This window comes from Peromyscus leucopus, chromosome 11 (assembly GCF_004664715.2).
Source record: "Peromyscus leucopus breed LL Stock chromosome 11, UCI_PerLeu_2.1, whole genome shotgun sequence".
Lineage (NCBI taxonomy): Eukaryota > Metazoa > Chordata > Mammalia > Rodentia > Cricetidae > Peromyscus > Peromyscus leucopus.
The window spans coordinates 45,422,107-45,435,607 of NC_051072.1; the positions used below are offsets into that span (position 1 = coordinate 45,422,107).

Sequence of the window (13,501 nt, forward strand, 5' to 3'; positions counted from 1 at the left end):
CAGGCAAGAAGGAGCTAAAAGAGAATAGAAGCTTGTAAAGAGAAAACTGACACAGAATAATAAAGTGTATGGACTAAGGAGTTTCGTGCACATGGATTCTTTTCATCAAAGATTAATTATCAGCTGGTTGTAGATTCTTCCCGGACCCTGGGAGGGGACTATAGAGGGGCTGGACCCCCATAGTCCTCGATACTCTTTTATGTGACTCTGTACAGAATTCCTGCTGCGTCAGGGCAGTGTGCAAACACAGAGATATCAAGGTGCTGATGCTGAAGGTGAAATATGGAGAGAAGAAAACTGATCCAGAGAGGGTCAGGAGCCTGCCGCAGGTCTTCTGCTCACTAGTCAGTGGCAGAAGCTGAGCACACGCCCAACATGGCCTGAGCAGTAGATCACTGCATCACTGTCTGTTTAATGGTGTGGCTGGAGATTATGGACTGAGAGGCCGGTCCAGATAGGAATTTGTAACTTTCTTGAATTTCTGAATATCCTTCATCTTTTCCAGTTAAATTGATCCAGAACTCTCCAAATCTTCAAGTTTTCTACCTGAAATGTGATTTCTTTTTGAACTGTGAGTCTCTCATGACTGTGCTTGCTTCCTGCAAGAAACTCAGAGAGATTGAGTTTTCTGGACGATGCTTTGAAGCCATGCCATTTGGTAAGAACTATAAGCTTACAACTGTGACTTCAGATGCTCCTGTGCAAAAAGTCATTAAATACTCTAGAATTAAAAGTCTGCTGATGTCACAGAAACTGTGACAGCACCTGACTTCAGTGAGTCTTTCTCAACAATCTCAACAAGAAGTGCATCTGTGTCTACCACGTAAACATTTCCTTTTCAGAATTGTTTCCTCTACTTAGTCATAGTAATTCAATCTGATTATTATATCACTTTTCATCACTTTTGAAACACTCTTACTTCAATGGTATTTCTGTGTCACAGGAATGTATCTGAACTAACTATATTTCATTTTCCCTTATCTAGTCACCATTTTGCCAAATTTTGTGGCTTTGAAGATATTGAAACTTGGAAGCCAACAGTTTCCAGATAAGGAAACATCAGAAAAGTTTGGTAAGTTTATAAACAGAGTTTCTTAATGTATTCTTTATCCTCCTCCCCTCCTTCCTCCTCATCTTGTTCAATGAACCTACAAGAAAGCAAGCTGTGTACAGTTGTCCCTTGACATCCATGGCAGCTGGGTCCAGGACCTCTGCTGATGTAAACACTAGAAGATCCATGATATAAGATGGTGCAGTGTTTGCCCGTGTCCTTACACATCCTCCATAAGCCATCTCTTAATTGCTTACAATGCCTAATGCAATGTAAATGCTATATCAAGTGTTACACTATGTTTTTCTGGGAATAATGGTGAGGGGGAAATGTCTGTACACGTTTGGCACAGACACAGTTTTTAAAAACTGAACCTGTGGTTGGTGGAATGTGCCCATACAGAGGGTCAGCTGTACCAGCTCAGCTGGTCCTTAGGAGGACACCATAGTGATGCTCAATATCACCCCCAGATGCCATCACTGTTGCTCCCACATATCCTCACACTTGATCTCATTAAATGCAATGTTCTCAGACTCACTGACTTCTTAGGAGAGAATTTGGTCATAATACCACTGTGGAACTTCATAGTCTGGCACCCACTCCAAACATGCAATGTCCCTTTTGTTTCAAAGGTTTCAAAATACATACGAAAACTTCTATTTAAAATTAAGCAGACACTATAACTCCAGGGAAAGGCCACACCCCAGGCTGTAGCACACCCAATCAGAAGGCAATTGTCCAGCTTCCTGTGCCCAGTCTGAGAGCTGTCCCCATCTCATGAATGTGTGTCCTCCTTTTAAAGATAATTAAATAAACTTTAAAATGTTTATTCTTGTCTTATGAGCATGAGTGTTGCCTGCATATATGTCTGTGCACCACATATGTTCTTGGTGGCCACAGAAGTCAGAAGAAGGTTTTGGATTCACTGGATCGGATGGTTGTCAGCCACCATGTGGGTGCTGGGCACTAACTCTTCCTGAGACTTCTGCAAAAGCAACTAGTGATCTCAACCACTGAGCTATCTTTTCAGTCCCACAAATTTTCCCTTTGAAATAAATTAGTGTCTGTAAGTTGTGACAGAGTAAACTTGAGAAGCTTTGCTTATGAGCCTCCGCTCATAACAGCAGTTTGGGCAGCAAAATAAATGTCAGAAAGAGAAAGAAAATCACGTTGAAAATATTGTTGTGGACTCACAAGTTTTCTTCATATTTTTGTGCACTTACCGTCTGTGTATGTGTGGAGCTGTGAGTGGCATGTGCGTGGAGTCAGAGAACAGCGGTGGGAGTCGTTCTCTCTCACCATAATGTGGACTCCTGGGATCAAGCTCAGGTTGTCAGGCATGCCTGCGGATGCCTTTACCACCCAAGCCTTCTTACCTGCTCTGACCCATGAACATGCAGGGTAATAAATACATTTGCAGTCTTCTTTATCTGCAGTCATACAGACACACGTTCCTCAGCGCAGTCTCCTGAGAGGCTGGAAATCATGGTTGTAGTAATGAACACACAAGTGCTCAGAGGTTCATTCCTTTTAAAGCTTTGGAAGAGTTTTCTGTACACAGACCTAGTGTGATTTCTTTCAGTGGGTAGGTGTCTTATGTAACCTATTCAAGAATGATCACCTAGAAGCCGAGAGTGGTAACAAATGCCTGTGATCCCAGCACTGAGATGATGAGGCAGAATTATGAGTTCTAGCCATTCTGGACAACAGGCTGAGACTCTGACTCAAGACTGCCAAGTAGAGCTGCTGGAAATGCACCTTGCTTTGCTTTCAGATGAGCAACGAGGCCCAAATAAGGCTCAGTGTGTGTGTGTGTGTGTGTGTGTGTGTGTGTGTGTGTGTGTGTGTGTGTGTGTTGCCTTGGTATCCAGCATGCTAGACAAACCCTTTATCACTAAGCCAACTGCCCAAATTTAGACTTGATTTCTAAATACTACCTTTCCTAAAGAAACCAAGGACTGTGAAGAAATATTTTTTCTTTATTAAGAAAATTTATATTCATTTTACATACCAACCACAGATGCCCCCTCCTCCCTCTTCCCACCTCCCAACCCTCACCCCATTCATACCTCCTCCAAGTCAAGGTCTCCCATAGGGAGTCAGCAGAGCCTGGTACATTAAGTGGAGGCAGGTCCAAGCCCCTACCTGCCGCACCAAGACTGGCCAAGGTGTCACACTTTAGGCACTAGGCTCCAAAAAGCTCACTCATGCACCAGGGACAGATCCCAATTCCCCTGCCTGGGGGGCCCTCCAAACAGTTCAAGCTAAACAACTGTCTTACCTATCCAGAGGGCTAGTCCAGTTCCATGGGGGCTCCTCAGCTATTGGTCCACAGTTCATGGGTTTCCACTAGTTTGGGTGGCCATCTATACATTTCCCCATCATGATGTCAATGTCACAAGAAATATTTTATTTCAGAACTAAGAAGGGAAAAGTCAAAGATAAATCAGGAATATTGCTTCATACCAGAAAGTCTTTCTAATTAGTTTCTGTGAGGCCGCAGAAGTCGAGACTTAGTCATCCTGTGATCTACAGAGTATCATGCTATGGAAGATTGGATGAGGGGTGGAAGGCTGTCAGGGCAGTGGACAAGGCTTTAATGAGGCCGGTGGATGTCCTCAGAGTGACGGCAGGAGGTGGGATGGCGAGGGAGGGGGCCAAAGTCTGTGCAGTTAGGAGAGTGACCTGCGGGAGGCCCTGCTTTAGAAGAGAGAGCAGAAATGGACAGACAGCCTGGACCTGTGTGAAGAGTCAGGTGGGGAGGATGGAGGATCCAGCTGCAGAGAGCAGCAGGGAGCAGCTGTGTGCTGACCCCTTCTCCTTTCCTTGGAGAGGACAGTGACGAGGAGGGCCCCTGCTAGGTGGGGCCTCCTAGACTGCAGAAGGTCTAGGTCATCAGCTGCTTGCTCATGCCGGGACTACTACTGAGGATGACTTTGTGGTGTCTCCCACAGCACAGGCTCTGGGTTCTCTCAGGAACCTGGAGGAACTGCTCCTTCCCAGTGGGGACGGGATTCACCACGTGGCCAAACTGATTGTCCGGCAATGTCTGCAGCTTCGGTGTCTCCGAGTTCTTGCCTTTCACTACACCTTGGATGACGACAGTGTGATGGAAATCGGTGAGTTCCCTTCAGGGAAAGGGTTTCCCCCTGTGTGGAAGCAGTGGCTTCATTGGAGCTGTCTGCTGCAAATGTCTAGTATGGCAAAGTCATCCAAACTGTTCCTCATTTCCACCACCACACTGTTTCATCTCATGTCCTTCTTTTTTCTTCTCTTTTTTTTTCTTTTTCTGGAGCCAAGGACTGAACCCAGGGCCTTGCGCTTGCTAGGCAAGTGCTCTACCACTGAGCTAAATCCCTAACTCCCATCTTGTGTTCTTCTGCAGATAGGTTCATCCTGTTCTGACTGGGAAGGTCAACAGCCTCTTTGTTTTAGTGGGTGTATAGAAGCCATCCACCTGTGGTTTGTTTCCCCAGTACTGGAAATTGAACTCAGTGCCCCCGACACACACTAGATCAGTGTTCAACCCCTGCACCATGGACCACTAATCTGTGTTCTGATACTTGGTTCTCCATGTACCTGGCAGATCCTCTGTTAGTCAATTGAATACTGACAATATGTAAACAAATGTGCAACAAGCTGAAACATAGAACTGGATCAGTGTTCCTGTTCACATTGCTGAAAATTTTGTTATCCAAGTAAGTGTAGAGTCAACCAGATGAGGACGAAGACCTGTGTGCATTCTGCAACTGTGCCCTCCTCTTCCTCCACAGATGACCACTGCACTGCTTTCTTTACCATAGAGTCGTTTACCACAGACTCCTCATGGAAGGGAGTCCTGTGCAATAGGCACTGTTTTGTCTGGAAATGTGTGTGTGCTTCATATTCCTAGTAACACATGTGACCAGAGTGATTGATTTCACTGCTGTGTGTCATTCCGTTATTTGACCGATCTGCACTCTGTGTCCATTCAATGGGTACTTGAGTTGTTTCTAGTAGTTGGTGTCTATGAAGTGCTTCTAAGAACTTTCTCATACAGTGTCCATGTTTAGTAATTTCTAGGGTGAAATTTCTGAGTTACCTCACATGGACTGATTAAAAGTGTGTTTTGGTTAGATGTGTCACATGCCTGTAATTCAACTCTTGATAGGTTCAAGAGTTCGAGGATTTCCTAGTTCAAGGCTAGGCTGGGTAACATGACACTTTGAACACAAACAATTAAATAACAAAGGATCAAACCTCTCCACAGTGTTGTTTTCACCCTCAACAGAGGTTGCTTCATGTTCTGGCTCTGGTAGGTCTTATCAATCCCTTATAGTTAGGCACTCTGATGATTCTCGTAGGTAGGAAAACCCAAAGCTTTAGTTGAGGAAAAGCTTTCAGATTGACCAGCACTTGAAAGAAAAAGGTACAATAGCTGCTAAAAGACATGGAATTGAAAGGACTTCTGAAACAATCTAGCCTTGATATTTTAAGAATGCCTTAACTTTAAAAGAGAAGTCAAAATAAATATATTTTTCAAATAGAAGTAAAAAATGCTTTCAAGTTTTGTTCCTACAGGAGATGAGAGGCTATGGATTTCTTCATTAATGATATTGATCACATGTGATCAGAGTAGACCTCCTGAATTTTTTTTTTTTTTTTTTTTTTTTGGTTTTTAAACAGGGTTTCTCTGTGTAGCTCTGTGGCCTTTCCTGGAACTCACTCTGTAGCCCAGGCTTGCCTCAAACTCACAGAGATCCACCTGCCTCTGCCTCCCGAGTGCTGGGATTAAAGCTATGCACCACCACCACCTAGCTGACAGGTTCTGAATCTTGACAGGTAATATCTATCAACAAAGGGTACAGCTGGTCTTCCCAGGACTTGGCCATTATCTCAAAATTTCTCAGGATCCCTATAAGATTACCAGCACCACCAATCAGCAGGAAATAGTCTAGAGAACCATGCCCCAAATCACAAAGTATTGTTTATGGATGTTTGTTTGCTACTAAGAGGTTAACTGGGCTGGGCGGTGGTGGCGCACGCCTTTAATCCCAGCACTTGGGAGGCAGAGGCAGGCGCATCTCTGTGAGTTCGAGGCCAGCCTGGGCTACCAAGTGAGTTCCAGGAAAGGCGCAAAGCTACATAGAGAAACCCTGTCTCGAAAAACCAAAAAAAAAAAAAAAAAAAAAAAAAAAAAAAAGGTTAACTGTAAATGGTTAATGGTCAAAGTCAGTCTCTTTCTAAGGAAGAAGTGGGGATATGCTATAGAGATGATGGGGGAAAAGAGTAGATTATTATGATTTAAAAAGGTGGATTATTGGATGCACTTTAATCCAAAAAACAGTTGTTCATTTCAAAATATTTTACAATGGATGGTATGGATTTTGGTTTATGGACATGAATTTAAAGTCAATTTTGTTATACTTTATATTTCTACTCTTGTTTAAGATATTATGTTTCTGTCACTAGTTTAGAGTTGTAATACATAATTAAGAAATATAGATTAATAGTCATCTATAATAGTCAAACATAGCTATATTAGTTAGGTTTTTTAGGTATACAAGATATAGTTCAGTTACATAGGTAATCTTCAAACACTTCAAAGACCTTTAGAATATGGCATTTAAAATGTTTTAAGAACTTAGACTTTTTTTTTGATGGTGAGACACATTTGCTCATGGCAACACCAATTGTTTCAAAGAGGATGATGGGCATCAAAGAAACTCCTTACAGAGTTTGATTTCATGTGGCAAGGCTAGCCATTTGGGCAAAAAATTGCTCTTGCCTGAACTGCTTGACAGTATGTTGTATAAACTGGACATGCAGGACCCACAGGAAAGTGACCACTAAACTTTGCCAAAACAAGGTGGGATGGTCCTTCAGGTTCCTGCTTCACAGAGGAAAATGCCAGACATTCTGCAGGGCACAGAGGAAAGCAACTGACAAACTTTGCCAGTATAGGCGGGACAGTCCTTCAAATTTCCTGTTTCACTAAAATGTCTGCCAGAGACTCTAGACCTGTAGGCTGAAGACAGATGCCCCAACGTTTCAGAGGAACACTGGATGATTGTCCAGTCAGCCAGATGTCTCTGCCATTTTAAGAGTTTTGGAAGTTGCTTGCAATGCACTTCCTGTTTTCTCGGGTAATATTATATCCTTCTTGGGTCTTTGATAGGTAATATTATATCCTTCTTGGGTCTTTGATAGAGTTGAAGACTAGGTAATTATAGTTTTCCTTAGTTATGATAAAAGATAAATTATATATGAAGGTTTAGACTCACAAAAAATAGGATGGATGATAGAGTATTTTCTTTAATTTTGCCAAATACAAATAGACCGGATATTATAACTGATTCTTGCATGATAACTCCTTTGTTATGTATAATTTTACCATGTTAAAGTTAAAACCTTCCTTCTTGATTAGACAGAAAAGGGGAAATGCTGTGGGATATTTTCTGTAGACTGTGAATATGTGTCACTCTCATTGGTTGATAAATAGCTGCTTTGGCTTATGGCAAGGCAGGATAGAGCCAGGTGAGAAATCTAAGGGAGAGACAGGAGAAGAAGGGCAGAGTCTGGCAGATGCCAGCCAGCCACTGAAGGAGCAACAGGTCAGCTGTCTAGAAATGAGTAAAGCTAAGCCCATACATTCATAAGTAAGAATAAGCATCTGTGTGACTCATTTGGGAGCTGGGTGGTGGCGGGCTTCCAGAGAGCCAAGAGTAAAGAGTAAAAAACAATCAACATTTTGGTGCCCAACGTGGGGCTTAAATATCCATAAGGACTGAGAAAGCTTGAAAAGAAAAGAACAAAAAAAAAGAGAGAGAGAAAGAAAGAAAGAAATGTCTCCTTTAAGAAGTTGTGCTGTACAGCAGAGATTTAAACAGCTTTTTTTTTCATGTTAAATAGAAACTAAAAACTACACAAAACACCTGCCACAGTGCAGGGCACTGCCATTCCAGAGTTGTGGGGTTGGATGCATTTCCTGGTCATATGAAACTCCAACCGGGCTGTGAGCTTTAGTCTTGGTTCCCACGAACCGAGAAGCCAGCAGAGCCAGCCAACAGAGTCTCACAGAGGACCCAGATGTAGCTTGGCAGCTTGACATTTGCTCATACTGTCAAAAAAAAGTCCGTAAGACATGCAGTAAAAGAGGTCCAAATGGGAGAAAACCCTCTAAACAAGTTCCAGTGTGTTTTATAATGTGCATAGGTTTAAGAAAAAGAAAAAGGGTAAAGTCATAAAAAGTGAATAATTTAAAAAATAATAGTCTTTAAAGAGAGAGTAATAGAAAAAAAAGCCACCTAACATTGGAAATCCACAGGGAGTCTGGAGCCTATATAGTATTGTGTGGCTTTTGAATTTTTTTGATTGTTGATAAGCAAACGACAGCTGCTAAGAGTCAAAGAACTGAAAGGACTGCTGCAGTAAACAAGCCTAGATATTTTAAGAATGCCTTAACTTTACAATGGAGATAAAAAAAAAATATTTGTTAAATGGAAGTCAAAATGCTTTGGAGAAGGGGTTTTGCTTTAGTTTCCATAGGAAACAAGAGGCTGTGGACTTGTTCCAAGTTAATATGGATCATGTTTGATCAAAGGAGACTTTCTGAAACTTGACAGTGATATATTGGAATATTGATATGAATTTAAAGTTAATTTGTTATACCGAATATGTTTCTACTCTTCCTTGGGGTTTGTACTTATTCAGCTCATTTAAAAATACAATGGATAATTAAGAAATGAGATTAGTAATTATTCCAAAATAATCAAACTTGTAGCAACATTAGGTTTGTTTTCAAGGTTAAGTAGATATATTTCAATATATGAATGGTTTCAAACACTTCAAAAACCCATAGAATATGGCATTTAAAATATTTTGTTAGTTAGGCAGCGGTGGCGCTCGCCTTTAATCCCAGCACTTGAGAGGTAGAGGCAAGTGGATCTCTGTGAGTTCAAGGCCAGTGTGGTCTACAGAGTGAGTTCTAGGACAGCTAGGGGCTATTACACAGAGAAATCCTATCTTGAAAACCACCCCAAAATATTTTGGTAACCTAAGGTTTTTCATAACATTGAGACACATCTGCTCTGGCAGTACCAATTTACTTCATAAAAGGATGATGGACATCAAAGAACCTCCATATGGAGTTTGCTTTCAGTGTGGCAAGGCTAGCCATTTGGGCAAGAAACTGCTTTGCCTTGACTGCTGACGGTATGCTGTATAAATTAGACATGCTGGGCCTACAAGAAAGTGACTACTGACCTTTGACAAAATAAGACAGGATAGTCCTTCAAAATTCTTGCTTCATAGAAGCCTGCCAGATATTCTAAGTCTGTCATCTGAAGATGGATGCCCTAATGTTGCAGAAGAACTTTAGATGACTGTCCAGGCACCAAATGTCTCTGTTTAGGTAATATTAATTCCTTCTGTGGTCCTGGATGGAGTTAAAGACTAAATAATTAGAGGTATAGTTTTCCTTAGTTATTATAGAAAAATAAATTGGGTATAAAACTTTGGATTCACTAAGATAGGATAGATAATGGAGTATTTTCTTTAAATTTGCCAGACACAAATGAACTGGACATTGTGAATATAGTCCTTGATAATTGTTTATATTGTATATAGTAAGACTCTGTTTAAGTCAAAACCTTTTCTTTTTGTTTAGACAAAAAAGGGGAAATGTTATGGAATAATAATTCAAGATGTATTGCAATCATTTATGCTGTGGAATATTTGTTTAAGATACAAAGACATGTTATATTTGTATATTAAATAAAATTAACCTGGGATCAGGAGGTTACAACTAACTGATGTGGAGTGATAGGGCAGAACCACGTGTAGCTAGGATTCTTAAGTCGGGGCTGAGCTGAAGGACATGCTATGCTGTCTTTTGAGGAGCTGCAAACTAGGAGAGAAGATTAGCTACTTGCTCTTCAGCCTCTCTGAGTGAGCAGAATTTCACCTCGACCTTCCAGTCCTTTGAGTTCTATAGAGGGACAGAGATCTAGATAAAGTTCCCTTCAGCAGCAGTGACAGAGCTGGTGCCTGAGGGGACAGAATTCCTGCCTGGCTGTGGCCATTGCTGCCACATGGCTACTGGTAGCTGTGGAGTTGCAATTGTCAATCAGGACAGCAGTTGCTTAAGGGGCAGCTACTGAATTTAATGAAAAGCAACAACGCATTGGCTCCATTTCCTTCAGAGCCCCAGCTCTCAGTAGCCAGGGAGTCCCTTCTGGGCTTTAGGTGGAAGACACTGTGGTAGCCAGTGAGAGGACAAGCTGTTAGGATTCTGTACTCTGCAAAAAGGGAGACGCTGTTGCCACAATTTCTCAGTTCCTTCTACTGTAACTTCCCTTCACATATGTCCTTCTGTGAGACCAGAAGAGAAGTCCGCATTGCCATGGCAGCCAAAGCTGTGTGAACTCAACTCCCTGACCTCTGCTTCCTCCAAACTGCTTGTGCTTTGGCCAGGTGGTTCCCTATCAACCAAGCAGCAGTTTAGAGCTTTCAAAGAATGGTCTCTAAAACGTCATGTTGAGCATTTCCCACTTTCGTCACGGTGGGTGTGGGAGTGGTACCCATAACTTGTCACCATCACTGAAGTCCTCAGGATATTCTTTTCATAAATGTTTTGTTTTCCAGCCAAGGGAGCAACCAGTGGAGGTTTCCAGAAGCTTGAAACCTTAGATCTTTCAATGAATCACAAGATTACAGAGGAAGGGTACAGACATTTCTTTCAAGCCCTGGACAACCTGCCAAACTTGCAAATGCTCAACATTTCCAGGCATCTCCCAGAATCCATCCAAGTTCAGGCCACCACTGTCAAGGCTCTGGGTCAGTGTGTGTCCCGACTGCCCAGCCTCACCATTCTTCAGATGTTCAGTTGGCTCCTGGATGAAGAGGACATGAAAGTGATTAATGCTGTGAAGGAGAGACACCCTCAGTCCAGACGCTTGACTGTCTTCTGGAAATGGATAGTGCCCTTCTCTCCTGTCATTCAGAAGTGAAGGATGCAGCCGAGGGCTACTGGCAGTTCTAAATACCTAACTGTACTTAGTTGTTTTTGCTCTTTGGGGGTGGGGACCAACACCCAGCTCCCAAATAAGTCACACACAGAGGTTTATTCTTAATTATACATACCCCGCCTTAGCTTGGCTTGTTTCCTGCCAGCTTTACTTTTACTTTTTTTAAAAAGTTTTTTGTTTTTTCATTTTTCTTACCAAGCACAGTTCCCACTCTCTCTCCTCCCCAAGCTCCCCCCTACCTCACCCCACCCCTCCTCCCATCCACTTCTCAGAGAGGGTAAAGCCTCTCATGGACTGTCAACAACGTCTTTGCCAGCTTTTCTTAACTGTAATTTATTCCCATCTACCTTTTGCCTCTGGACTTTTACCTTTCTTCTTACTTCTGTAAATCTTACTTTCACTCTTACTCCGTGGCTGGCCGTGTGGTTGGGTGGCTGGCCGTGTGGTTGGGTGGCTGGTCCCTAACATCTGCCTCTCTTGGATCTCTCTTGCTCTTTCTTCCTTTCTCACAGATTTCTCCTTCCATGTATTCTGTCTGGCTCCCAGCCCCACCTAGCCCTTTGTCTGCTCTCTATTGGCCGTTCAGCTCATTATTAGTGCATCAGGTGTTTTAGACAGGGAAGCAACACAGCTTCACAGAGTTAAACAAATGCGACATAAGCCAAGTTAACACACCTTAAAATAATACCTATAATACCTAATTTCCTAATACATTTCACCCTTGCTGAGTATGGTGGTACACACCTGTGCTCTCATCATATAGGAGACTGAGGTGGGAGAATCAGGAGGTTCAGGGCAGCCTTGGTTACATCGGAAGATCCTGTCTCAAAACCAAGGCACAACTAACCATCATATTAAAGGACAATCATTAACTGTGTAGACTGATGATTATTAAAGCCTGCATGCCCATCACTGAACGTAGAGCAATGATGAGCAGTCCTGGTATGGTCCTAAAAGACTAGAGCCGCACTCAATCTCATACCAAGAACCCACCATTACCAAGGTCAACAGGAAGGCGTGGGGAAGGGAGCATTGATCTATATAAAAGCCACAAGGAAGGAGCATTTGATGGAGATAAGAAATGGCCAGTTTAAGGATGACTGCGTCCCACCCATGATGAAGCATGGGTCGATTTTAGCACAGAATGTAGACGACTCTTTGCAGAGATGCTCTTTAGTCTTTGCAGGGCTTCTATATATTCACCAGCCTTGGTGTGGCCATGCTTGGCCACACCATCTCCCATCCATTGCCTATGTGAGGAAGAAATTGGGCTTAGAGAGAAAACTGCTTTTGTTCCAGAGGCTTTTGAGAGCTTTGCATGTGATGTAATGACTTTAAGTCTTTCTTTCTTGTCCCTTTCTGTTTTTTTTTTTTTTTTTTGTTTTTTGTTTTTTGTTTTTTGTTTTGTTTTTTTGAGACAAGGTTTCACTATGTAGCTTTTAATGGCCTGGAACTGAATATGTAGACCAGGCCTACCTGGAACTTACAGAGATCTGCCTGCCTCTGCCTCCTGAGGGTTGATAATTTTAAAACATTGTCTATAGATACATTAAGGATTTGTGGGTATGTTAACCTGACTATGACAGCATTTTTCATTCCATATGTTTACAAAAGTCTTTTCTTTATACCTGTGTTGTTTCAACTTAAATATTGTATGCTTTTAATTTGTCAATTATACCTCAATAAATCTTGAGGAAAAAGATTTCCAAACACCTAAAATTTTTTTAAAACTTTGGTTGTTGGTTAAGCGGTGGTGGCCATGCCAACGGAGGAGAGCGCTGGATGTATTGGTGACGGAAGAGTCACGAGCCATGGTTACCGTTCTAGAGCTTTATTGGGAGAGAAGGGGACACACACACACACACACAGAGAGAGAGAGAGAGAGAGAGAGAGAGAGAGAGAGAGAGAGAGAGAGAGAGAGAGAGAGAACCACGGAGGGGAGAGAATATGGAAGGAGAGAGTGCTGAAAGAGAGGACACAGAGAGAGCATGCCCACTTTTTAGACTGGGACGCTGTCGCAGGCTGGTGACATAATTAAGGACATAATCCTTACATCTCAAACTTTTGCTTATTATTAAAAAAAGAGCAGGTAGATGGGAATAGGGGCGTCGTTTCTCTCAAAAGTTGCTTCCAGCTGACTATTGGACGTCGGTTGGCTCTTGAGGGAATGGGGAAGGGGAGCCTTCGGAGGTAGACAGGCATTGTGGGATGCTGTCTGCCATCCATTTGCTCTGGAGACATGTATCCCCCCTGGCTGTGGCTGGGAACCTTCTGTCTGACAAGATGTTGGTGACACAGACAAAAGCTTAGAGAGAAAAGAATCATTATTATTATATGTTGACATTTATCTGAGATAGATCCGGCCTGTCCAGATGGATTTTGAAACATGTTAAGCTTTATCAGAGACAGATTATTTTAAAGCACCTGCTTCCTTTACTAGTTC

At 42.4% G+C, this 13,501-nt stretch overlaps 1 protein-coding gene across 1 annotated transcript in view; it reads left to right on the forward strand.

Moving 5' to 3' along the window:
- The window catches only part of LOC114689188 (baculoviral IAP repeat-containing protein 1a-like), a 17,391-nt gene extending 6,229 nt beyond the window's left edge, over nt 1–11,162 (forward strand). Inside the window, exons 4-7 of the mRNA XM_037209547.1 lie at nt 480–658; nt 986–1,072; nt 4,006–4,170; nt 10,676–11,162. Of these exons, the coding sequence (XP_037065442.1) occupies nt 480–658; nt 986–1,072; nt 4,006–4,170; nt 10,676–11,040 (796 nt within the window). The 3' untranslated portion in view covers nt 11,041–11,162. The remainder of the gene's footprint in view (nt 1–479; nt 659–985; nt 1,073–4,005; nt 4,171–10,675) is intronic.
- The last annotated feature ends 2,339 nt before the right edge of the window (nt 11,163–13,501 follow it).